Raw genomic sequence first — 23634 nt, forward strand, 5'->3', positions numbered from 1 at the left:
AGACACAACAAAAAGGATGATTTTTTTTTTGTGCTATTTCTCTCCTGTTCAGATCACTCCTTAGCTCTTGTGCAGCTGCTACCTTGGAAGGTCATCACTGCCTTTTGAAGAGATTGCAACGGTTCACACAGATTAGCACATGTACAGCTCCCAAGCCTGGCAGCATCTCTCTGTGGAACTTCATTAAACTGAGTCCTAGCAAGTACAGAAATCAAATACAAAATCCATCATTCTACTATTACAGCTTATAGCCTATCAACATGTGCACACAGGAAAAAGTGGATATTTGTACATATGGCAAAAATGAAAAATGAGTTTTGTGCCATTAAATAGTTCTGGGCCCTTTACCATTTCACTAAGATTGCATGCTGACAGGAACATTTAAACTTGAATAACAAACAATTGTGTTCCTTTAGGTTTCACCAAGTTCTAAGCAATTTAACCAGACAGATCCTAGTTTGGCAAAGCTTCTCCTGAACTGCCCATGCACAGCCTAGAAATCTTATATGAGTTACATGCACTGGCAAATAAACTCTGTGATGTGGCTTATCTCCTGGTACAACATATTATTATCATATATAAATATACCTGAGGTAGTTGTTTGGCAATGTCTCCACCAACAAACACAGCTTCAAGGTAAATCCAGAGGTTCTGTACAGTAATCCAGTTTTCAATTATCTCTGCAGTACTGGTCAGCTTCTGAACCCATTGTTGTATAGTGGACTTAAACGGTGCATTATACCTGCATGAACATGAATTAAAGGGAAGAAGAACCTAAGACAATCATTGTTTACTCTGGGGGTTGATTAGATTTATACAATATGTCCATTTATTTGGTTTTGTACCGATTGCTCATCAGTGACCTCAGCATTATGAGGCTATCTTCCACCAAAGCTATTTTCTCTGATGTATCTGATCCCTTCAGAAGAAGTTCTCCTCGAGCTTTGAATTGGCTGAAACTGAAAGTATGAGTACTCCATTCACTGATGACATGCTTCAGTTTTGCTTCAATATCCTTTTCTTTGACAGCACTGATGCAGATATCCTGTGTAAAAATAAATAGTAAATTACATTCATCTAAGGCTATTATAAAGAACACTTATAAATGTATTGGCTTAATCCAGATCTCAGTGTAAATTCAGGCTAATGAAAATATACATTGAAACACCTCAAAGTTATTATATTTCAAACAAGGTTATATTCTAGTACTACTTGTAACAGGTACATCTAATGGGCTATACACCATCTTCACTACTATTAGCATCTTACACACACAAAATTCACTGAATCAGTGAATCTGCAGGAAGAATTTGTTTCTCTGCATGTATTAATATTTGAAATCAAATAAACTGACAGAGGGGTTTAACGAAAATAAACACTGACAATCAAAACCAATAAATATTCTGAGAACCGTGTAGACTGACAATGTGCCTATCTGCTACTTCTTGAAGACAGTGAGGACAGGACTGTCATAAACCTTGTTGTTGCATCAGAGAGAAAAGGATCAAATAATCAAGACCGGATCCCAAATTCTGGTTCAGTAGTACACTGGATTCTATCACAGGTTTAAAGTGTTTCCTGAAGTGTAAGGTGGAACTTCAAATCTTTCAAAAGGCTGAAATTCTTGTCTGGGCATTGGGTACAGCAGAAGTTTTATTTCATGGTTTTGCTTTAAAGATGCTCATTTGTGGAACAAGACAAAAGAGGTTACTACTCTGGAAATAATACAGATTTAGCTGAGCGACCATGGAACTGAAGTTAAAAACTGTTGGGGTTTTACTTCTTTAGTTTTAGCTATGCTTTTTTCTTGGGAAAGCTAACAAGCGTGAAGCTAAGGCACTTGCTAGATAACTTCTGTCCCCAAAATAGAGGAGACAATGGCTTTACAGCTTGTACATGCTCCATATGCCTTCCCATCTATCCATGCTCTTGTGAAGGTGACGGAATCTGTGGTATTGATGATTCTGAGATTGTAGAAAGTCTCTGTCTTTCTGCCCTGTTGCCAAAGAAGAAGCCATAATTCATCTGTGCTGGTTTCAAGGTTGTTTATTCTTGCTTATCTCTAACATGTTCTGCTGCCCTGCCGCAGGTCTGTCCTGCAGGGCAGCGTGTGGGGCTCTGCCCCCAGTGGGATGGTACAAACATTATATACCAGAAACTACGTGTGCTATATTTACAATAATGTGCCAATATCTATCATCTACGTTGAACAGTGTGTCCCCAGCCTAAATCAACAGAAAAATGCCAACACTACAGTGAAACATGGAGGGCATGTAGAAGGAGAAAAAGGACAAGACACACCCAATTTCCTCCATCTTATTCCTTTTGGATCCCTAATCTAGAATCCTAAAATTTTACTTTTGCACCCGTGCCACACTTAATTATTACTTATATCAAACACTCAGAGCTTGTAATTCATCCTGTAAGATTGAAAACTCTTTTCCATGAACAGAGGTCAGAGACAGTGTCTCTCAGGGCTCTGTATAGCGGGGTTCCCTGCCAGGATTCCAGGCCTTCCAGGGCAGCCAGAGGGAAGCCCTGGATTCCCACATGAAGGGTCACTTTTGAAATACTAAACAAATTCACTCTCCTTTAATCCCATATCCTCCACTTCTACTGTGTTCCAAGGACTTTTAGCACTTAACAGGATCAGTCTTACAGCAACTGGTTTTTTCACTCTGGCTAGGCATTTAAAGGGAAGAAAAAATATATATAAGTAGGCAGACCCTAAATCAGAAGCATGACAGAATCACACTACTCTTAAGACAAAATAAGTCCTTCTATGGAAGGATTAGTGTAATACCATCTACATATTTAATTCTCCAGAATAAAAGGGAAATAAACTAACCATCAGTGCCAACACCAACTACCAAACTCCACATTTTCAAAGGACTTCTTCAACTAAACTAAATTTTTTTAATGTTACAAAGCTGACTAGAAACAGGATTTCAAAAGCACCAGATCACAAGTTAATAATTACCAAAAAAAAAAAAAAACAAAAAAAAAACAACTAAACAAAACAAAACAGAAAAGTACATATACCTCAATATCTTCTTTATGTTTTAATAAAGGGGCATCCATTACGTTTTTTAAAGTGAAATTTTCAGAGTCAACATCAAAGTGATGCCCAGTTACTTGTGCAATTTTTTCCCAGTGTCTTGACAACATTGCCTAGAAAAGTCCATAGGGGTGGGGTTTTTAAAAATTATATTAATTTTAGGTCTAGAATGATTAAATACTTTTGCACTGCATCTGTTAAACAAATAGGAGAGTCTTGATTTCCATTCCACTGAAAGCATTAGTAGTTATTCTAATTACTATACAAAGTCTCTTATTCTACTTTTCTATAATTAAGCCCAACTAGATTTTTTGCTATAAATACAACTACATTTATCTATAAAAAAGAATTACGGAAAGTATCCTGTAGTCATATAACATGGCCTTCAACAGAGTTTCTCAAGTGACTCTTATCTCCAAATTATTATGCTGAACATACCTTGTTTTTCATCATTTCAAGTAAAGGACAACTCTCAGTGAAGTCATCAATTTTTTTTTTTAGGTCTTGAAAAGCTTGCCATTCTTTCAATGCTTTTGGTAACTTTCGGATTCTTTAAAAAGCACAAAAAGAAAGAAGAAATATTTTATTCTTAATAATCAGCATTCATGACTTAATATTGTCATTTTTCAATGAGTTGACCAGTAGACTGCAAATAAAAATCCAGCTGTAAGCTGCAAATATTATATATAGCTGGTCATTTGTGACTGCAGGCATGAAGCACTACTAAAGACAGCACAAATTATACTAGAATGGTTTGGTTTCTATTTCAGTTTGAATTAAAGGAAGTTAATTTCATATGCAAACCCATACCTGAAATTAAGTTCCTGCAGTGTCACTGTTTTAGTAAAATTTGAAAATACACCTCATCTTGTAAAAGAGGTAATATGATTAAACAACATATAAATAATTAAACAACAAATAAAATACATCCTAAACTAAAACTATTCTGCTTGCAAAGAGAAAAAAAAAACTTCCATTTCAGTCAAACAAGTCTTAATTCATACCTGTTTTGTATGAAAGAAATTCAAAGCAAAATTTTCCTTTATGCACAATTTAAGATGAAAACAAATTTAAAATGAAGAACCTCTTGTACTGTGAATAGTAACAGCTCCTCTCACTTCTACACCAGTCATGCCAGTTTTCATCTGCCAAAGCTATGGACCAAAGACTAACAGCAGTTCTCTTACAGCTCAATTCCAGAAACTAAACCTGCATAAAACCTGCCCATAATGACAAATTCCTGCAAAAAAATTCTCCATTTTTCACAGTTCAAAATCAGACAGATCTGTCACACAATGCTGGAACATGTGCAAATTCTTCACTGCTTGCTGGTAAGAGACAGATGAACATATGCATACTGTCATGGCACTACAATAACTGCTATAGCCTATTATCTTCAATCTAACAGTAGAGAGTATTAAATATGCTGGAGAAAAGCATTGTAGAATGGAAAATTTATACTCTGCCTTGTATCAAGAAAGCTTTAAGGTACAGTTCCTGGCTACTTCTATCCTGAGGCTTAGCACGTTACATCTAATAAACTTTTCTAGGGATGGCTATTGGAAATGGGATCGCTCAGCTTGGTAATGAAAATGGCAATTTTAAAAAAAATGCAAATAACTTTTTCCTTTGTCTTAGTCTCAATAATATCTTCTAAAAGCAAGTTCCATGAGCTGCACATTATGTTAAAAAACTACTTCATGGATCAGGTTTACATTTCTGTCCTAAATTTACTGGACATTCTCTTTACAGCATATCACAGTAAAATATAAAGGAAAACATATCTCCAGCTGTTATTATAAACTTTTAAATGCTCTCTAAATATTTCTCCTTCTTATTTCTTTCTAATTGGATTTATTTTTACCAACAGGTTTTTTTCCTTTTCTTTTCATGATTATAAGTTGTCTATCCGATTACTATTTTAAAAGGTAGCAAACATAATTACATTAAAGAACTCCGCATATCTTTACAATCAGTCTAAAGCAGTAATTGCACTTCCAGCATTCCTGCTTCTTTCATAACACAGCATACCACCTTAGCTATTTCTGTGAGTATCCCCTGGATGTTGTTTCAGTTTCTCTGCCTTTAAAAAGAACAGCTTGATGCAATAATGCTAGCAAATTGCCAAAAAAGGATAGTAATTAATTAGACTTTTATTACAAAAAAAAAAAAGCATTTATTGCCTATTGGTAGTCACACTGCTCCAAATAAAGCTCGCCACTGGAGAGGAAAAACAAAAATGTCACACAAGAAGTTCAAAGAGAAATACATTGATGAAAACTATTGCTGTGCAATGGCTTCCCTCAGGTATCTGAAGAAAGAAGCATAAAAAGTCCTACAACCTGTAAAATATAATTAACTACAGAAAAAAATATGATGCAGATTCCAGAATTCTACTCAAATGAGACGAATACTTGCATTGGCCAAATACAGAAGTATATGTATTTCACACACATTCATTTTTACTATTCTTATTTTTTAAAAAGAGGTTGAGTCATATTGAGTTATTGTTTTGTTTTGTTTTGTTTTGTTTTTTTTCAAAATAATGACTAAAAGACAGTTCAGTCAGTTTTTTGTTGAAAACATTATTGCTTCAAACTCAGAATTTAGTGTGGCTATTTACCCTTCTTGAAATAACAATTAAAATTTAGATAAATGTGCAGAAGTAAACAGTAGGTTCAAAATTCCATCTAATATCATGAACTAACAATTAATTAGCTGTAAACTAAATCACTGAGAAGGCACTGTATAAGATCAGCTTTGAAAGTTATTTATACTTACAACCACCTTGACACAGGTTTGTGCACCTTGTTTATTGAATAAGCTACAGCCTACTGTGTCAATATACCCCAATAAGCCTCAAGTGACTCACAAACCAGCTCCATATTGCACCACAATGCAATTGTGCACAACACTGAGCATGAGAAGGATCAACATTATTCAGCCCCTTGGAGAATTTTTCACAGGCTAATTAATAAACAGAGTTAAAAATAAAAATTGCATGTATGTAAGCAAAAAATAACTTACTTGCTTTGAAAATCCAGAAGCTCACTGTTAAGTTTTTCAGTATTTAAATCATTCCAAAGCATTTCATTGTATCTGTCAATACTAGAAGTAACTGTATCATAAAGACTGTAAAGTTTCTGAAGCAATGAAAGTTCACGTTTAATTCTGTGAAGCTCAGGATACTCTGTTTCAAATTTTAAAATTGGAAATTTGTGTGTGTTAATTAGGTAATCATGTCAAATGTATTCGTGAACATAAGAATCAATGCATTTCTAGCAATGTTATTTAATAAATGAATGAAATCAGACTTGCAGTTTTCTAGATAGTGTCTAGGAAGACAAACTTTTTCACTTACTATGTAAGAACAACAGATTTTGCTGCACAGTAATTGTTTAAATTGCTGATTATTTTTAATCAATATTCTTCTGTAGCAGTAGATGTAATCTCATAATTGAAGGAGACAATGTTGAAAAGTAGATGAAATGGCAATGAAATACAATATAATTTTAGACAAGAACTACAATATCCCCTGTGTCAATTTAAACTATTTACTTAAGAGGCAAAGTTTGGGGATGATGGGTATGCTTACAAATTATATATATAGAATATATCAGAGAATAAAAGTGTTTAAAATGGACATCCTTAACATAAATGTTTTGTTTACTTTCTCTCATATCTTTTGGAATTCCTAGCAAAATATATTTGGATTACTGCATATGTCCCTAGACAGGAAAATATACTCAATTTAGTATGCATAAATTAAAGTGCTTATCATACATTCTGCTGCAGTTCACACCACAGTCTTCCAAAGGAACTGTGTCTGACTAGGAGGCATAAGGACATTACAGCTCAGTCACATAGCCCAAGGGAATTCATTATGCAACTGGAGCAGGGACAATTTAAGTACTTTGGCAACACGTTTCCCAAATTTGTACAGGACAGAATACTGGCAGCAGATGTGCTTAGCTCTGAACAGAAAAAGCAAGAGAACTAAGCATCTGGACCCTGAGACACACAGAGCAGTGCAGTATTTTTCCACCTGATGTTTATGTATGTGCACACCTAGCCAGTTTCACCCAGCTGCTTTTCATAGGAAAGACTATAATAATTTACTACAAGATTCTTCTGCAAGGAATTTTTCTGCAACTTTTCTAAATTTCCATGCATTTCGAAGGAATCACAAGAAAAATTTAATAGCCTAGAAACAGCCTATCCTTATCCCCTGAGAAACTACCTGTGATGGGAAGACCAAATAATTCTTCCCCACCAGAAAGAGAGAGACACTTCTTCCACAGTTCATCAAATTTAGCTTGAAAGATATGTAATCTGTCACTTGCTTCATGAGGAGGAATATTGTCCTTGCTTGGGCCCCTGTAAAAATCAAAACAAATTCAAATTGTCAACCATACATGTTTTACAAAGGAGCTCAACAGAACCCAAACCATACTTTCTGAACATTATGTAATATTTTTAAACATTTTTATGTAAATTTTAACATGACACTAAAAGAAAAAATGTAGCACATATTCAGTGTACCAAGATTACATATTCAGCAGTCCTTGAAGAAAGCCCAATTTCTTTTCTAATAAAAAAATCATCTGTGTTACCATATATCTTACAAACATCTAAAGATCTGCAAATGTTTAGCTTTGTTATTTCTTTTTTCTTCTGTAAAACAAATTTTAATAATTATTTTCATTTCTATTTTAAAAAGGGAAAGATAGCAGATATATAAATCAGGAGTGAAGACTGTGTAGTTTGCATGAGAACCACAATTAAGTAATCATAAAAATATGAGAAAAAATACCATTTTGCCTAATGAGCACATCTCAGCTGTAGGACTGTGTGCAATTTCCAGTTCTCACACCTGGGACCACTTCTTGGCCCTATCATAATATTTTGGGATGAGAACTCAGTCATCCTCTGTTGTGCCATGGTTATTTCTAGAAAGAAATTCAGGCAGATGGGCAGAAAGTAGAGCAGGCTGGCTGCTTGGCAAGGGAAACAGGACCAGGAGATGAAAGCAGAAACACAGTCAGCAAAGGCAGCCAAGGCATGATCCCACAGAACCTGAGCAGGAAGAGCAGGGCCCTCGGGGAGGTAATCAGGTTCCAGTGATAGTCCAGGTCTTCAGACAAGCCCACAATAATTAAATGGGACCAAGGGAAGGTGAGTCAGTAAAACAGAGTCTAAGGAAGGTAACCAGGATAAGACACAGTCCAAAAGGGAACCAGGCCGCTCTGAGATCACCAAAGGAAGAGGGAAGCCCTCAAAGGTCAGATATTGTCCTAGGGCCATAATGGGTCAAGCCAAACCTGTCTTTCTTTCTCTTGTTGTTGCTACTGTAGGAGCATCCAATGAGCCACAATTTACATCTTCAAAAGTAAGGCTGAGTGAGACAGTGAATTTAGAAATACCTAGAAGTGGTATCTCCAGTCACATCCAAGACACTGCTTTAATACTTCCTGTTAAATATCCCCCAAAGCACTTTATTGAGTTAATACTCAAAAAAAAAAAAAATTAATCTGGATTGAGAATTTTATTTTTTTCCCCACAACCTATTAACTCTTATGGAATATCACTGACTCCAGCACTGAAATTACAGAAATGAATCTTTGACTGTAAGACTGTATGCCCACCTTATATAAATCTGAAATTAGGCCTTTTTTCAGGTGTAATATATACAGTGATGCCATGCTGTGTTTATTTTCTGAAGCTATTTAGATACGCTATTTTCAAACAATCACTAATGAAGCATAATTGTATTGCTACACAGGTCACCTACCTTTCATCATACTCTTTATAAAATCCTGCAGTATAAATTTGGAAGTTTTGAACATCTCTCAAGAAATCTGTCTTCATGTCTGGCTGTACCTTCAGCAGCAAGTCCTCAACCTGTCTTGCCTATATGCAGACAAAGAGAAAAAAACAGGCACAAAAGAACAAATGTGGGAAACAAAAAAATTAATTAGGTAAATAGGTTTGTTCTATCAGTTCAATATTAAGAGAGTTGATAATAATTATTTGAGAAATCACATAACTACAATACCTGTGTGTTTAGGTTCTTCCAGGCATAGGCCAATCCATCACCTCTTTCTGTATTTTCATCTTGAAAGAGCAGGTTGTATTTATGAAGCACAGAATAAGATTCTTCTATATGTCCAACTGTCATGTCAATTTTAATTTCATTCTCTCGGATCTCCTTCAGTGCTTCCATTGCTTCCCGTACATCATCGAGGTCATGGATAGGTCTGCTTAACCTCTTGCTAACATTTTCTATGAATGAATAAATTTCACCCACAACTGTGGCAGACTTTTTATTTAAAGCTAATCCAAATGTTCTTTGTCCTGAGAGGCATTCCTGAATTAAAGCTATTTTCAATGACTCTGTTGCAACTTCCACTGATTGCAATGCACAATGATTGGGCAGTTCTCTGATTTGCATCTCTAATTGCTAAGAAAAATACAAGTGATCAGCATTTAATTTCACTAAAATTTATCTGAACAGTTCATTTTTATTAAAGATATAATACTTACAGAAAAGTATCTGATTTGAGATTGGAATTCAGCCATCGCTGGTTTACTATCAATAAATTCCTTCACTTTTTCTTCTGGATCCTACTTAAAAGAAGTTTATTTTAATGAATATTTAGCATTGGTATTATAATAACCTACAGGATGTCCAACTGCCTGATGTATTGTACAAACACAAAATGTTCCCTCTCTAAAAGGATTTGAGATATAAGCATTCATTAGTACAAGCACAAATTATTTTACTTGAACTGCCTTTCCTGGCTCTTATTTTTTGTATAATACTCTTTAAAGAACTTGAAATCTGTAACTCAAAAATTGACACAGGTCAGGATATCCCTTTTCCATCCAAATGTTACTACAAAATTTACAATGTAGCTGATAAAATTTTGGGGGAAATATTTCCTTCCTAGTCTTCCTTCTGTCTGCAACCTCATGAAAGCAGTTCACATCCTATAACAGGTATTTAATGGGAGGAATTGCTCTCCATCTTCTTCACTCTTCGTGAAACAGCCTCTTTAAAATGCAGTTTCTAGGTGCAGACAGCCTCTTGGCCATTTGAAGAGAACAGTTTGGCAGGGAAGGATGGATCTAAGGGGAGAGAGGGCATTTAGCTTGTTGAAGATTGTTTATAGGCAATAGAGCATTGAGCAACCTTTCTTTTCATAAGGAAACATTCTGCTGGAAACCTTTGCAGAGGTTAGAAATCAGTGTCACCAGTTCAACAAATGTGCAGTATTCTCAGTTCAATTACAAATAGATGATCTTCACCCTTCTCAGGGACATTCCCCTGCAGTCTGCACTGTGAGATCCCTGAGAATCTGTTTGCACCTCTCTGGCCAATAATGAGTTACCAGCAACAGTTCCCAATGGTCCAACAGAGATTGCAAAGGTGGGGGGAACCGTGACAACTTCTGAGGAATTTTAAGTTAAGGAAGCAGGTTAATTGACTATTTTTGAATATTTTAGTAAAAAAGAAACATTATTCTACTGCATTAGCCAATCTGATTGTGCATTCTGGGTGAAATGGCATGCTACCAACATGTAGTTAGATCAAACAGCATCTCAACCAAACTAAGCATTAAGCTTTGGAACTTCAGAAGCCACAAAGTGGTAAAAATGCCCTGTCTCAACCTAGTCAGAAGAGTCAGCTGTGAGAATGGGGTCACTTAAGGGTTGATTTAGGAAGGAGAAGTTAAAAATAGTGAGCAAAGATAAGATTACTCCTGTTTTGATTGCTTATTTCTTGGCCTTCCTAAAGCACCTTTGATAGGTAACACCAGTTGTTGTCCATTTACAGAGCTGAATTTCACTAGTCAGAATGTACACAAGGTTTTATTTCATGGTGAATATCCTGACACAACACTCCTCAGAGCTTTACCATTTATATGACTGGAGCCACTTCCTAATGAAGATAACTCCATCAATCCAGATTCACTTCAGCTTTCGAATCTTCATTGCTGAAAGATTTCCTAGATATAGATTATCTTTTGTGTGTGTTTGTGTGTGAAGAAATAGAAAAATATCTTTCAGCAGTGGTTGCTTGAAAAGAACTGGTCAGTTTAATATTCAGGATTAGCTTTTGTAGTCTCCAGTTTCTAAGAGATTCTGCTCAACTAGTCTTTCCCATAACACATGCAGACAAGATGCTGTGAGAAAGATGGATAAACATATGAAAGCACAAGCTTGTTTATGCTCCAAAATTCTTTTGTGTTCTTCTGCTTTCTTTCTTAGATGCTTTAATTGGCAAAGATTTGCAAGTTCTGGTCAACAGAAACAGACGGGAATTATGAAGTCTACCATGAAACCAATGCTTCCTACTGAGCAGAGACTCCTTAGGCGTCCAATAACCTTTTTTTTTTTTTTTTAAATATATTTAGATATTACAACACAGCAAAGTATTATATTAAGCATGTAGTTAACCTTGTTCCAGATGTCCGAAAATTCAGAAAAGGTCTTCAGAAGAACCAGTGCTTCAGTTTTAAGAGACAAAATAATTGTATTTAGTTGGATCACCACTTTGTTTACATCCTTATGTTCGATGATCTGTTTGTCTAAAGGCTTCAGTGCCACCATACTGGTCAGTTTGTTCTCATCACCTAACTCTAAAGCAACAGCTTGTTCATCCTGGTATAAATTAAACAAGAAAAAAAATATGTTCACTGGTTTGTTTGAGATTTTATTTTTATTTTAAAATTACAGAATATGCAATGAGGTTCAGATAATAAGTACTTCAAAGAACAGACAGAAAATGCAAAGAAACATCCACAGGGAGACTCCCTGTTCTCAGCTTGGATTTTTACAGAGCTATAGTGCTAGTGTTAAAGCTGATTTTATAAAAAGTTGTCATGGAGAGTTTAGTATTAATCATCTCTGAATTATATCAGTCAAATATGCACCATATACAACTACAATTGTGCTGCTTTCTCCTCCTACACATCTGCTTAAGTCTTTCTACCTTCTTTAGTATAGAATTACAATCTATACCTCTTCTTGGCCATAGAAAGTCCTGGAGGCAGTGGAGGGTTAGCTGTTTGGAAATAAGCTAAAATTCTTCTTAACAAAATAGAGTTCAGTCCACTCTTTCCTAGTTCTTTTTTTTTTTTTTTTTTTTTTTTACTTAATTATTATTTATTTGCATGACTTGAATGTAGGTTTTTTCACTGAAATGAGCTGATCTGTTTTTCATGGCATATCAACACAATAAAGTATTTTCACACAGACACTTATCAGCACAGATCTACACACATCTGTGTTTTGTTCACAGATGAGACAATTAAGGCCACATGATTACCAGTACTGTGCATTCTTGTCCTTCAACAAATTTCAGTTTCTATCTAAACCTCAGACCTTCCCAAGGTTTTAGTGCTAGTATTGATGCCAGCTAAAATATCTGTACTGTATTAACTGTAGTACTATAGGCGCCATATGAAGGCTTGCAGTTTAACTTCAGAGTTTTCACCTGGGAAGAGTAATAATAATTTATATTCAGTTGGTAGTACTCACACATAATATTTGTTCTACCCTATCATCATCATATTTGAACAGTATATTTAAAAGATTTTTTTAAGCAACTTTTGATCTTAATATTAGAGACTATCAAACATAAGATTTATGAACTATTACTCTTATGTTTTAGTAATTGGCATAGAGATTAAAAACTAGGCTTTCACTTATCAGGAAGATCCATCAGGTAACGAGTCAAAGTATTGGTACAGAATATAATCTTAAGAAATGTTAAGCAAAATACAATTTTTTTTGAATAATCAAAATAAAATACTCACTTGCTGCTGTTTATGATGTAAGTAAGCAAATTTCCACAAGGGAATATCTTTGGCTACTGATAGGATGATATTTACTGCTTTATTTACAGCACTCTGAAAAAAGCGAAACATTCACCTTGAGCTCACAGACATATTATGTGGATGGGGGATGATCATCCAAACAATACCAAAGTTGAAAAATTGTACCTCTGTCTTTTAAGGAAATACTCTAATAAGCATGACATAGGATCACCCAAAAACACATTTTGTAAGGGGAAAGAGTACTTCATTAAGTTTTACTACAGTCCTTCCAAGTTTATGTGGTTTTTCAAACAAGAACATAAGAGACCTTTAAGAACAGCAGTCAGGAATCACTGGGGATCATAATTGAGTTAAAGTACTACTTCCCTTTAAACTGGTTAGAAACACTGTTATGTGTTATTAATAATGGACACGTTCACACCAGAATGCTTGAATACATTTGTCTGAATCTGTGATGGCATAGTCTATCATCTATACAGGCAGCTACAGAAATTATCAAATTACTTCCTCTATGTATGATATTTTTAAATCACATTTTGTGGCCTGATTTCTTACTGACAACATCATGAAGGCTGCACATGAAACTTGAGAAATAACTCAGCTATTGATTTTGACAGTAACAGCGCTAAATGAAAAGTCCAGAAATCAACACCATTAAAACTAATATCCTGAACGATTTCAGACATCATAGAATATTGCAAATATGTGTGTAATAATTTTGCTAAACTAGCATAAGTTTAAAAGAGTGTTTAAATTTTTTCAATTTAGGGATTTAGGCTGATAATATTTTTCTTTACATTTCACTACTGCTGAATTTATGAATGATACTTTAAACTGATTTTAAATTCTGAAAGAGTTTAAAGAGACTAGAAAGTCAGTCAGGCTTTATTGATGGCATTCATTTTTGTGTTTTCACTCATTTTGAAATGTTTTCCTCTAAGTAGAGGTTTTTCCTCTAAGTAGAGGAATTACTGAGTTACTGAGCTTTGAGAAAAACAGGTCTTTCTAATATAAAAAAACTGATCCATTGTTCCATGCCCTTAGTACTCACTGCCATCATGAACTCAAGTGACTTTTAATCTATTCTTCCCCTTCCTTTTAGTTCTTTTACCAGATTAAATTTGCACGTATTGCTTTAAAACAATGCACTTATAAATGTTTTATTGTGAATGACTGAGATTTGCAATTATTTTGTTACCTGAATATCTTCAAGACTTGGTCTCAAGACAATATTTGGAATAGCCAGTTGCATTTCAGCTTGGAACAAAGGAACCCTGTGTGCCTCTACAAACTTAGTTGTCTGATACCTGGAGTCAATAACATGAAGTCGGTGTCTTAAGGTCTCTAAAGAAATCTTCGTGCCTAAATAAATGTAATATTTAAGAGAGAATATTTTTTTTTTTTTACCACAATAAGCTTGGGGAGAAGAAAAATCTTAATGTTTTATTTAAAAAATTAAACATATCTGAAAAACCAGACTCACATCTGATCAAAGAGTCAGTATTCTTCTGACAAAGCTGTCCCATCAGGTTATAGTAGCTACAGGACAGGCATTCTTGGCAGCGTGTTTTCTGCTTCATGTCAAGATGTATACAGGCAAAGGAATCCTGAACAGTGAAAGGGAAATTCTTGGGTAAATAATCAGATATCCAGCATGTAAATTAAATATCAAGTATCTGACTAGGTTGTAAAAGGCTACTTTTTTACATTGTCTTACCTCCAGAGTTCTTTCAGCATCTGCTTTCAGATTGTGCTTAAGAATATCTATAAGTTCATACGCAGACCATTCCACTTGTTGGCTCTGCCTACAAAAACAACCTTACAGTCACCCATGGGGAATCAAACATAAGGAATACCCTTTGTTATTTCCCAGCCACACACCCCGTCCCGCTGCACTTGTGTGCAGGGAAATGCCCTTTCGATGTTTTTTTTTTTGTTCCTATTCCTTGGGCATGCAGATTTTAAAACTTGCTGACTAACAACAAACTAATTTGTCAGATCCTATTATATCTGATTCAAGTGGACTTCATAATACTTTTGTCCAAAAAAAAGGGGTTTCCAGCTACAGCTAATAAAATAGGTTTATCATGATGAGGCAGTAAGATAATCTGTGAAATGAGATTTATTAAAATAAAAACAAAAGAAGTATTAAGAAACAAGCAATTAACATGTGGATGAGATTTCAAGTCCTATCCATCTTCATTTTTCTTGCTAATTATTAGAATGCTATAAGAAAAAATGTATAAAATGCTAAATAAATACTAAATGCCAAATACTATGCTATTGCACAAAAGCTGTGCTCAAGATACTTTGGAGTATCTCCCCTGCAACCTAAGACTATCACTTTGCTCTAGACTAGTACTCTGTTACAATAACATTTGAGAAGTAAAACCTCTATGCATACAAAAGTAGCAAGTAAATAAACCCTCCCAAAAATGGCCTTCAAGTCAGTGCAATTAAGAAACCTACTGAGACAGTTTGGAAGCAGTAGAGATAGCAAGCTTTTCTATTTGTTCCAAGAAAGAAGTCACATCTATAGGTTCATCTTCTGGCAAAACTATCAGAGCAGTATTTGACATGTCCTTCAGAATTCTTTCAATTCTGCATTCCAGGGTATCAGACGCTGCTTTGACTACATAGTCCAACTCCCTCAGGGTACGGTAAACATTCTGAATAACTAAACAAGGATAACAAATGAAAACAAATCAATGCAAAACACAGACCTCTTAAGTCCCATCTCCCCTTCCTCCCATCCACTCCCGCCTTCCCCCAGGTTTTACAATAAAATGAGGATGTAATGGCAATGAAATATGAAATGAAGGCCTGAAACATGATGGACTTGCTGTACTTTTTGATCTTTATATTAAAACATCTCATAATAAGCAGAACAATATTCTTCAAAATATCTCTTAGTTGTGGTAATAACGTTGTAATGAAAAAGATCAACAGAAGATAACAGAAAACATAAAGGATGCCAGTGCCCAAAAAATTATTTTGGCCCCAAAAATTATTTTCGCCCTCCTGCATGCATGCACACAAAGTATAGTACTCCACCATTGTAATTAATTTATAAATGAAATTACTAAAATTCCCCCAGCCAAGATTTCTTCTTTCATATGTATGACCTAATTTACTTTGGAAATAGATAAACTTATTGCTTTAATGTGTTTTATAGTTTCAGTTTAATAAATGTGTTTATTAAACTAAAGGTAAAATCAACTGCTTTTGCTGCTTCTGAATAGACTGGAAAAATTCTTCCCTTATCATACTTCCATTGCAAAATAGAAAGAAATATAGCACCTGATGTCCTTTGTCACTATCATTACCATAATGTTTTATATATAAAAATATATATGTGAACTTCTATTGTATGTAGAAAGGCAAAGCAGTGTGACAGAGCTGTCCAAGTGCTGATATTTTAAGTGGGAAATGTTATTTCTCGCTACCAGGAAGTTAATAATGGAACTTGACTATTTTATTGTCTAAAGCAGAAAAGCAGTCCAACAAATTCCTTAGATTTTTTTTTTTTAATATATAAATACAGTAGTCCTAAATCTATTTTTTAGTTTAGCCTAGTTTTAGTCTAGAAGGCAACTATGGACTCCCATATTTCTAGATGGAGTTCCCTTGGATGGAAAAAAGATACTTAAGACATTAGGCTTGAGTTCAGCACATTGCTGTCAGGTAAGAACCATTTTGTGTACAACAAACCAGGGGCTAATTCGTAGGTGTCCAACAAACATTCTGGGCATGTCAGACATTGCCTGTCTTTAAAAAGACATGGTGCATACACTCTAGAAAAGAATTCCCTTCTAGGTGTAGCTACATTTCAGCTGCAGCAGCAGGAAACAGCCCAGATACCTGCATACATCTAAATTGTTGAAAAGGGGTGGTTTCCACCATAACCAGTGGTGATACAAAGAACCATTACAACCTGATGGTTGTCATGTGTGCACCTATTCTGACATTTAATAGTGCAGAGAATACGTAAATGAATAAATAAATAATTCCTATTGTAAAGACCTTCCTTATCATGTGTTACTAAAAAATGCAAAACATTAAACACAAAAATTCATTTTAGAGCTATAAAGCAAATACTAAAAAATCCTTGCCATTTGGTTCTCGTGCTCTGGTCAGGCAAAGGCCAAGTAAAGCTGAAAGGTGACTAGCCCTGCCTTAAGCACTGGTCAGAGCCCTGTGCACCAGTGTCACATGGCAGAGTCATAAATAAACAGCTGCACAAACCTGTGCTACATTTCACTTTCAGATTTATACCATACCTTTTCCTGTTTATATTGCAGCTTTTCCTTTTGAAGAATAAAAGAGAAAACCTAACATCAATCAACCTCAACTGAAAAGCTAATTTACAAGCACGAGTTATTGTTTTCTCACGAAACTGCAACATGAAAGTCTTGGTGATGGTTTTATATATGCCCATTTCAATGACGTTTTACAGCAGTTAATCAATTTTATGCTGTATTCGATAGGGTTAAGGTTATGTCTTACTGGTTGTGTGGAAAATCTCAAAACCCAATAAAAAACGTTTTCTCGGAAAACAAATTAGGATTTTGGACAGAAATCTTCAACCTTGATTTCAGACATCACTTTTAGGATGTTCAGCATAAGTTCTGAAGACTTTTTTTAATAGAAAAGATACTATTAAACACCCACAGCCATTCTCTTGTATCACATTCTTGTAGCAGTTGGGCTAAAATTATCCACCTGAAGGGAAGAGATCAGTCCACAAACACATTTTTCACAGAGAAGCAAAAATAAATGCAGGCACCTCATAGTGTGAATAGCTCACTACTTCTTCTCCTATTACCTACATTTATTGATGTTCAAAGAAGTCCACGACAGCTGCATCAGGCCCAGGGTAAAGGCATCCTCAATTTGTCCTATCCATGGCTTCATCAGCGGTTTCAGCACAACAGGGATCCTATTCAGATGTTCCTTGTAACTGATCAACAGGTTCTGGAGTCTGGAAGACATGATCATGTTTATAATGTGCTTAATTGAGATATTTGAAACACACTGAATTTTGGACACATTTTCTGTTAATAAGGTTTGCAAGTTCTGATCCCATCTTAAAAATAAGAACCTTTCCCAGCTCTTCCTAACTCTAACCAGGCCTTTGTCCTTAATAACAACTAAACCAGACTGAAGAAATAAGTACCTCCAGCAAAGTGACTGTGATCAGCTCACAGAATTTTTCTCCCAAGAAAAATTATTTACAATTAAAAAAAAAAAATAGAAACAGGAAACTGAAAACATGGCTTTTTCCATCTTCCCATCTCACAAGACATGGCATGATATTACACTGCTTATAAGAAAAGCTACATACAAACAACTTAGAACCCTGGATCCCAAAGAAAAATAGTCCAAATTCTGAAACAAGGCTTACCAATATAGTTCCATGAAAATGGAGCTATACAAAGAAATCACACAAACAAGAATTAGACATAAATATAATTCAAAGGTCAGATACCTAATGGGTTCCTTACAAGAACTGGTGCAAGAACAGCAATAGCACCAGACTAAAATCAAGACTTTAGACATCATTGTTATAAATCATATACTGAGATAACCCACTCACATTATATCCAGAACTGGTTTTTAAATGTTAATAATCAAAAATCTACACCCCCTAAATATGCCTTCTTTATTTGGGTTTTGCTTTCTTTTGTTAATGTAAACATTTTCAGTACTTTTTTTCCTGTTGGATGGCAAAATTTGGGGCTGCTCCTTTTTGGAGATCTGTAGCATGCAGAGTTTGTCTTGCACATTAAAAATTTATGGTTGGCTGTCTTTAAACATTCCACAGAAAATCAATGTAAAACGTTGCATTGTAAGACTGAAACAATGAAAATTTCAACAACAGAAAAAGAGAGGAAGGGCTGAAGTATTTATGAAACTCTCCAAATGCCAGCCCATTTTGTCCAATTCTAATTAAGAAATGAAGAACACTCCTCACAAAGCATTGCTTTTTTAAGACTGAACATCCCTGTTTAGAGAATTTGAGAATTAACAACCAACATCCCTGAGAATGAACTTTTATAGCAGAGATTTGGACTGTTAAAGAAACAGAAATAAATTATTTTAAATCAACAAAAGTGAATTTAGATGTTCAACATGAGAGACCAAGTTATAATTTAGGCAACATATTCCCTTTACACATGTTTGGGTTGCGCAATAATCAAGTGGAAAATTCCAGCTTATTTTTCTAACAGGAAACAAAAAACTTTCTGATGCTAAGTGTATTTTGGAGCATAATTACTGTATTAGAGTGCACAGATGCACTCTAACAATAATAATACCAGTACCTAGGAGCTCCACTTAGAGAGCAGCTGTTGAAGTAACAAAACAAAAACATTTAGGCATTTCCAAGTAATGAGATATGTGTGTAAATAGGAACAACTTCATGTTAATATGGAAATACAGGGGAAAGCAATTAAAATTCAATTAAACTCCATCAAAGAGAAAAATTATAATAAATCAAAAGCAATATATGCAATAGACTCAAAGGTAGGGATTTCCATTTTCAGATGAGAAACAAATCCAAAAAAATGTTTACTCACTCCCTTTGATGTCTTTTAATCTGTTCTTCATATGCACACAAGACAAGGACAACATCTGGAACTTCAAAATGCATTTTTCTCAGGTATTTTGTCTCATAAAGTACTTCCAGGACAATTGGGTCTAAGTTTACAGATAATTCCTTCATGTAGCAGTGAAAAAAAGAAATAGAAAATAAGACACTAGTTTGGTACTTAGATGTACCAGTGATGTAACTGGGTTTTATATAATGACATGTAGATGAATGGAGAGGATTTTTAAAATGTTTACCCATGTTTCTTCTTCAACCTCCTCTAGAAATATATGAGTTTCCCAAAGTATTAATTAACCAATATCTTACATTGATTTCAATTTCTTGTGACTCCTTCACTGTGCCCTAACCAATTGGATCCCAGGACTTCCCAAGTTTAATTCTAGTTCTGCAGCTACATTCTCTGGAAGTTAATTTGCCTTTTCATCTCAGCTCCTCCATCAGGAACTAGGGAAAAATATTGTGAAGGTTAATCTCTACACTTTTGGGGGCACTAAATGGTTTTAAGATACTCTATAAATTTGAAAACTATGTTCTAGTTGTCCATTATGGAACCATTACTACAAAAAATGCCACATTTTAATTTCTCTGTGTTACAGCAGGAAAAAAATATCTATGAAGTAAGAATGGCAAAATTTTCTGCCTCAGCAATCAATTTTGAAAGGAAGTTAATGAATATTTGCAATATATTCAACACAGTGATATTGATCACTGCAGAAAAGACCATGACCTAACAAAAAATTCCTTCCTTGAATAAAATTTTGGTTAACATAGAAAATATACAAGGAAACAATAGCTAAATAATGTAGATAAGTCAGTAGTAGATATGTATCTGCTGGATACTGCCTCTTTTATACCCTGAATAAGACAGAAGCCTTATGAAGAAGAAACATTATGAGACATATCATAAATATATGCAAAAAAGGAAAAATATTTCAACTCAAGTATCTCATTTTTTAACCCTATTTAGGTTAAGGTTACTTCAATGCTTTCTTGTCTATCCATTATATGATTTAAGTAGCACGTGTAATACTAAATCATGTAACAGCAAGACAAAGAATAAATCATACTTACCTTGGTTTCTGGGTGCCTGACAAGTAAGGAAGCACACAGAGCATTCCTAGCCTGGTCAGCAAACCTGCACCAGGCCCTATGATAAATAAGCTCAAATTCCAAAAGAACTGCAGCCATTTTATTGTAGTTCTTGATAACTTTTTTCATTTCCATTGTCTGCAATTTAGGGGGGAGAGAAAAAAAATGCACCACTTAAACAATTCAATAAGTCTAACAAAGTAGAAAGGCCCTCCACTAGGCCTTTCCTCTCCACCACAGGAAAACAAAAGAAATACAAATCTCTAAATTATGCTGTTTTAGAAACAAGATAAGACACAGAAACATAGCAATATATTTAGGAATTCAATTATTATGTAGTATTCAACTGCTCTAAGCAACATAACTATTTTCCTGATTTTTCCTCTCAATCTTGTTCATAGAACAAAGTCTATATTATGACATATACAAGGCACTAATGGCTCACTGAGAAAGGTATACAAATGATCACACTGTTGGATGAGCTTGGATACAAGCTGCTAGGATAGTGAGTGCAGAAGTATAAAAGTAAATTATCTTTCTGTTAATAACATCCTTGAAAGCTTAGGATAAATCCTCCTCTGCTAACTTCCAACCTTCAAAAGTGTGGTTTTCTTTTTAAGGAACATCATTGGATGGTCAATTTTTCTGAATAACTGCTGAGCCCACATAATCTTCCCTGTTACCTAAAACACAGAAGATATGAGGTTAGATATTCATTAACTTAAAACAGTCAAGAAATAAAGTAATTTTTCTTTCATTTGCTTCATTCTTACTGGTGGTATATTACGTGGTATAGGTGGATTTTCCTTTTCCTTCTGATAGAGTTTTTGAATAAACTCTAAGTCTTGGTTGTACTGTTGAAGAACAATGGTATACTTCTCATTTAGATCAATATTATTTTCTCCTATTTGTTCAAGCTTCATCAGAAATCCCAGCATCTGTTCAGTCTAAAAAGGAAGATGGAGCATTTACGTCAGAAGACAGCAGTTCAGAAAGTCATTGTCCATAAAGTATTTTATTAATTTAGAATATGCTATGTAAATTTGTAAGTAATTTTTTAAGAAATACAGAAAAATCCATCAAGATAACTTTGTGAATTTTACTTCTACATTTTGTCCCATACAGGACATACCACTGTATAAAACAAGAAACTGTTATCACTGCAGTTTGGGGTTTTTCTGATTCTCAAATCCTCTCTCCCTTTTTTCAGCAAACAGTGGTAGAACACCTACACCTTTACTGACACTTCATTAACATCATCTGAGCCATTGAACAATACTGACATTAAGGGAACAGATGGCAGACATTATTTCATTACTCCCACCAGTGAAACAGGAATAAATTAGAAATGTAACAAGAAACACCAGGATGAAGAAAGAAAATCAACTCCAAAATATAGAGTTATAAAATTGGTATGGAAAGATGGCACATACACTCAGCACCAAGCAAGAATCAACATTCCTTTACAACACTTCTGTAAACAACTTCTAGAACATTTGTAATAGGTTTGATTTCCTCCAACATCATCTCAGGCAGCCACCAGCACAGTACAGAAAACTGGCAGTAATGAAAGAGTTTAGTAGGAGCTGTGGGTACTCATTCCTTCCGAGCACCAGAAGCAGGAGTTTGCATTTGCAACTTTACTTACAGTTACGGTCTTCTCAAACCAGGAATCCACAAATTCTTGTACAGATTCATACAATGCTGCAATTTGGTTCTTAAATTCAAGGTAATCTTTTTCAAACTAGAATAAAAGCAAATGAAAAATATATCATCTATAACACTGTTTGCATTTTATTAAAAAAAAATCTTTTCTGTGTAGCTTTTCAGGAATCTGTTTTATCTACCCAGTGTCTGTGTTCAGCACTGCATTAAAAACAACAGGAACAACACCAGCAGCAAATGCACTTACACTCCAAGCTAAGCAAATAAAACATAAGCCATGCTAGGTTGAATGATTAAAGCCTCATCTTTATGAGCACAAAGGTGCACAGAGGAACACAGACAGGCTGAGAAAAACTGTGCACCAGTGTCACATAGCAGAGTCATAAATAAACAGCTGCTGATAAATAACTTTATCAGAGAGAGCAAAGCACACTCCCCAGCTACTTGCAGTGCTGCCAGAGGAGAGTGCTCAGCTCACTGACCAGGTATGAGACCCACCAAAGGCAAACTGGCAGGCTCTCTAGAGAACCTTGCAGACTAATGGAGGCAGTTACCAAATTTGGCAGCTCCTACAAGTAATTTGGGTATTTATCTGTAACAATTTTTTCTTAAGAGTCAAAAATACTGAGGGCCTAACAAAAACAGTTCAATGCAAACTTCACTCAAAAAGAGCACTGCACAAGCTTGGGAAGACAGTACATAATAGATATTGCTCCAAATATTTAGGTGTAGAGAAGTCATGCCAATTTTCAACTCCTCCAAATTCCAATGAACAGCAAATACCCTCTTTCAGAAAGGAGTCACGCAGCAAGTATTAGAGAAACACAAGCCATCCAAGTCAGAAGAAAGTCAAAAGCACTTCCAAGATTAATGTTTAAAGGAAAGTTTATGACAGTGGCAAGCTTTAGTTCAGGAAGGCAGGAGAGTAAGCCAACACTTCTAGAACTTCTATAGTGAGGCCACTAACTCTGCGAAACAAGCAGGCTATAGCTCAAGCAAAGCAGCTCATTTCCTGCATGTACAGGATTAAAGCATGGGAACAGAGCATTTGAAAAGCAACTTTAGTTCTGTCATTCTGTTTGGCACTGGGAGTGATATCATTCCCTTCTCCCTCTAAAATGCGCTATTATGTGCCTGCACAAACTTTTGCTATAACACTGCCATTACTGTTATTTTTAATAATACTGAGTAACATTTATAATTAGACAAACTGTATTTGGTGTGTTAACATACCTAAATTAGTTTTCACCCTGCAGTTCAAATATATGCATCTCAAAACAATCAGGCTTAGGAAAATTAGTATGTAGCATTATGTATCACACAAAACCTTGTTTACAAAAAGTTAAGAAAACCATTTGAAGTAAAAAATA

The 23634-nt window shown here is 35.0% G+C and overlaps 1 protein-coding gene across 2 annotated transcripts in view; it reads right to left on the reverse strand.

The window, feature by feature from the left end:
- LOC100232083 (dynein axonemal heavy chain 5) overlaps positions 1–23634 on the reverse strand; it is a 152233-nt gene that overhangs the window by 110332 nt on the left and 18267 nt on the right. For both annotated transcript variants that reach the window (XM_030265831.4, XM_072924432.1), the window contains exons 16-36: positions 22248–22343; positions 21373–21546; positions 21193–21282; positions 20582–20737; positions 19479–19618; positions 17730–17881; positions 15370–15577; positions 14618–14705; positions 14384–14507; positions 14099–14262; positions 12880–12972; positions 11519–11722; positions 9602–9682; positions 9114–9518; positions 8850–8968; positions 7299–7435; positions 6086–6248; positions 3497–3608; positions 3043–3171; positions 846–1045; positions 589–742 (exon numbers count right to left, since the gene is read on the reverse strand). In XM_030265831.4, the coding sequence (XP_030121691.4) occupies positions 589–742; positions 846–1045; positions 3043–3171; positions 3497–3608; positions 6086–6248; positions 7299–7435; positions 8850–8968; positions 9114–9518; positions 9602–9682; positions 11519–11722; positions 12880–12972; positions 14099–14262; positions 14384–14507; positions 14618–14705; positions 15370–15577; positions 17730–17881; positions 19479–19618; positions 20582–20737; positions 21193–21282; positions 21373–21546; positions 22248–22343 (3189 nt within the window). The remainder of the gene's footprint in view (positions 1–588; positions 743–845; positions 1046–3042; positions 3172–3496; positions 3609–6085; positions 6249–7298; positions 7436–8849; positions 8969–9113; positions 9519–9601; positions 9683–11518; positions 11723–12879; positions 12973–14098; positions 14263–14383; positions 14508–14617; positions 14706–15369; positions 15578–17729; positions 17882–19478; positions 19619–20581; positions 20738–21192; positions 21283–21372; positions 21547–22247; positions 22344–23634) is intronic.

This window comes from Taeniopygia guttata, chromosome 2, assembly GCF_048771995.1.
Source record: "Taeniopygia guttata chromosome 2, bTaeGut7.mat, whole genome shotgun sequence".
Classification (NCBI taxonomy): Eukaryota; Metazoa; Chordata; class Aves; order Passeriformes; family Estrildidae; genus Taeniopygia; species Taeniopygia guttata.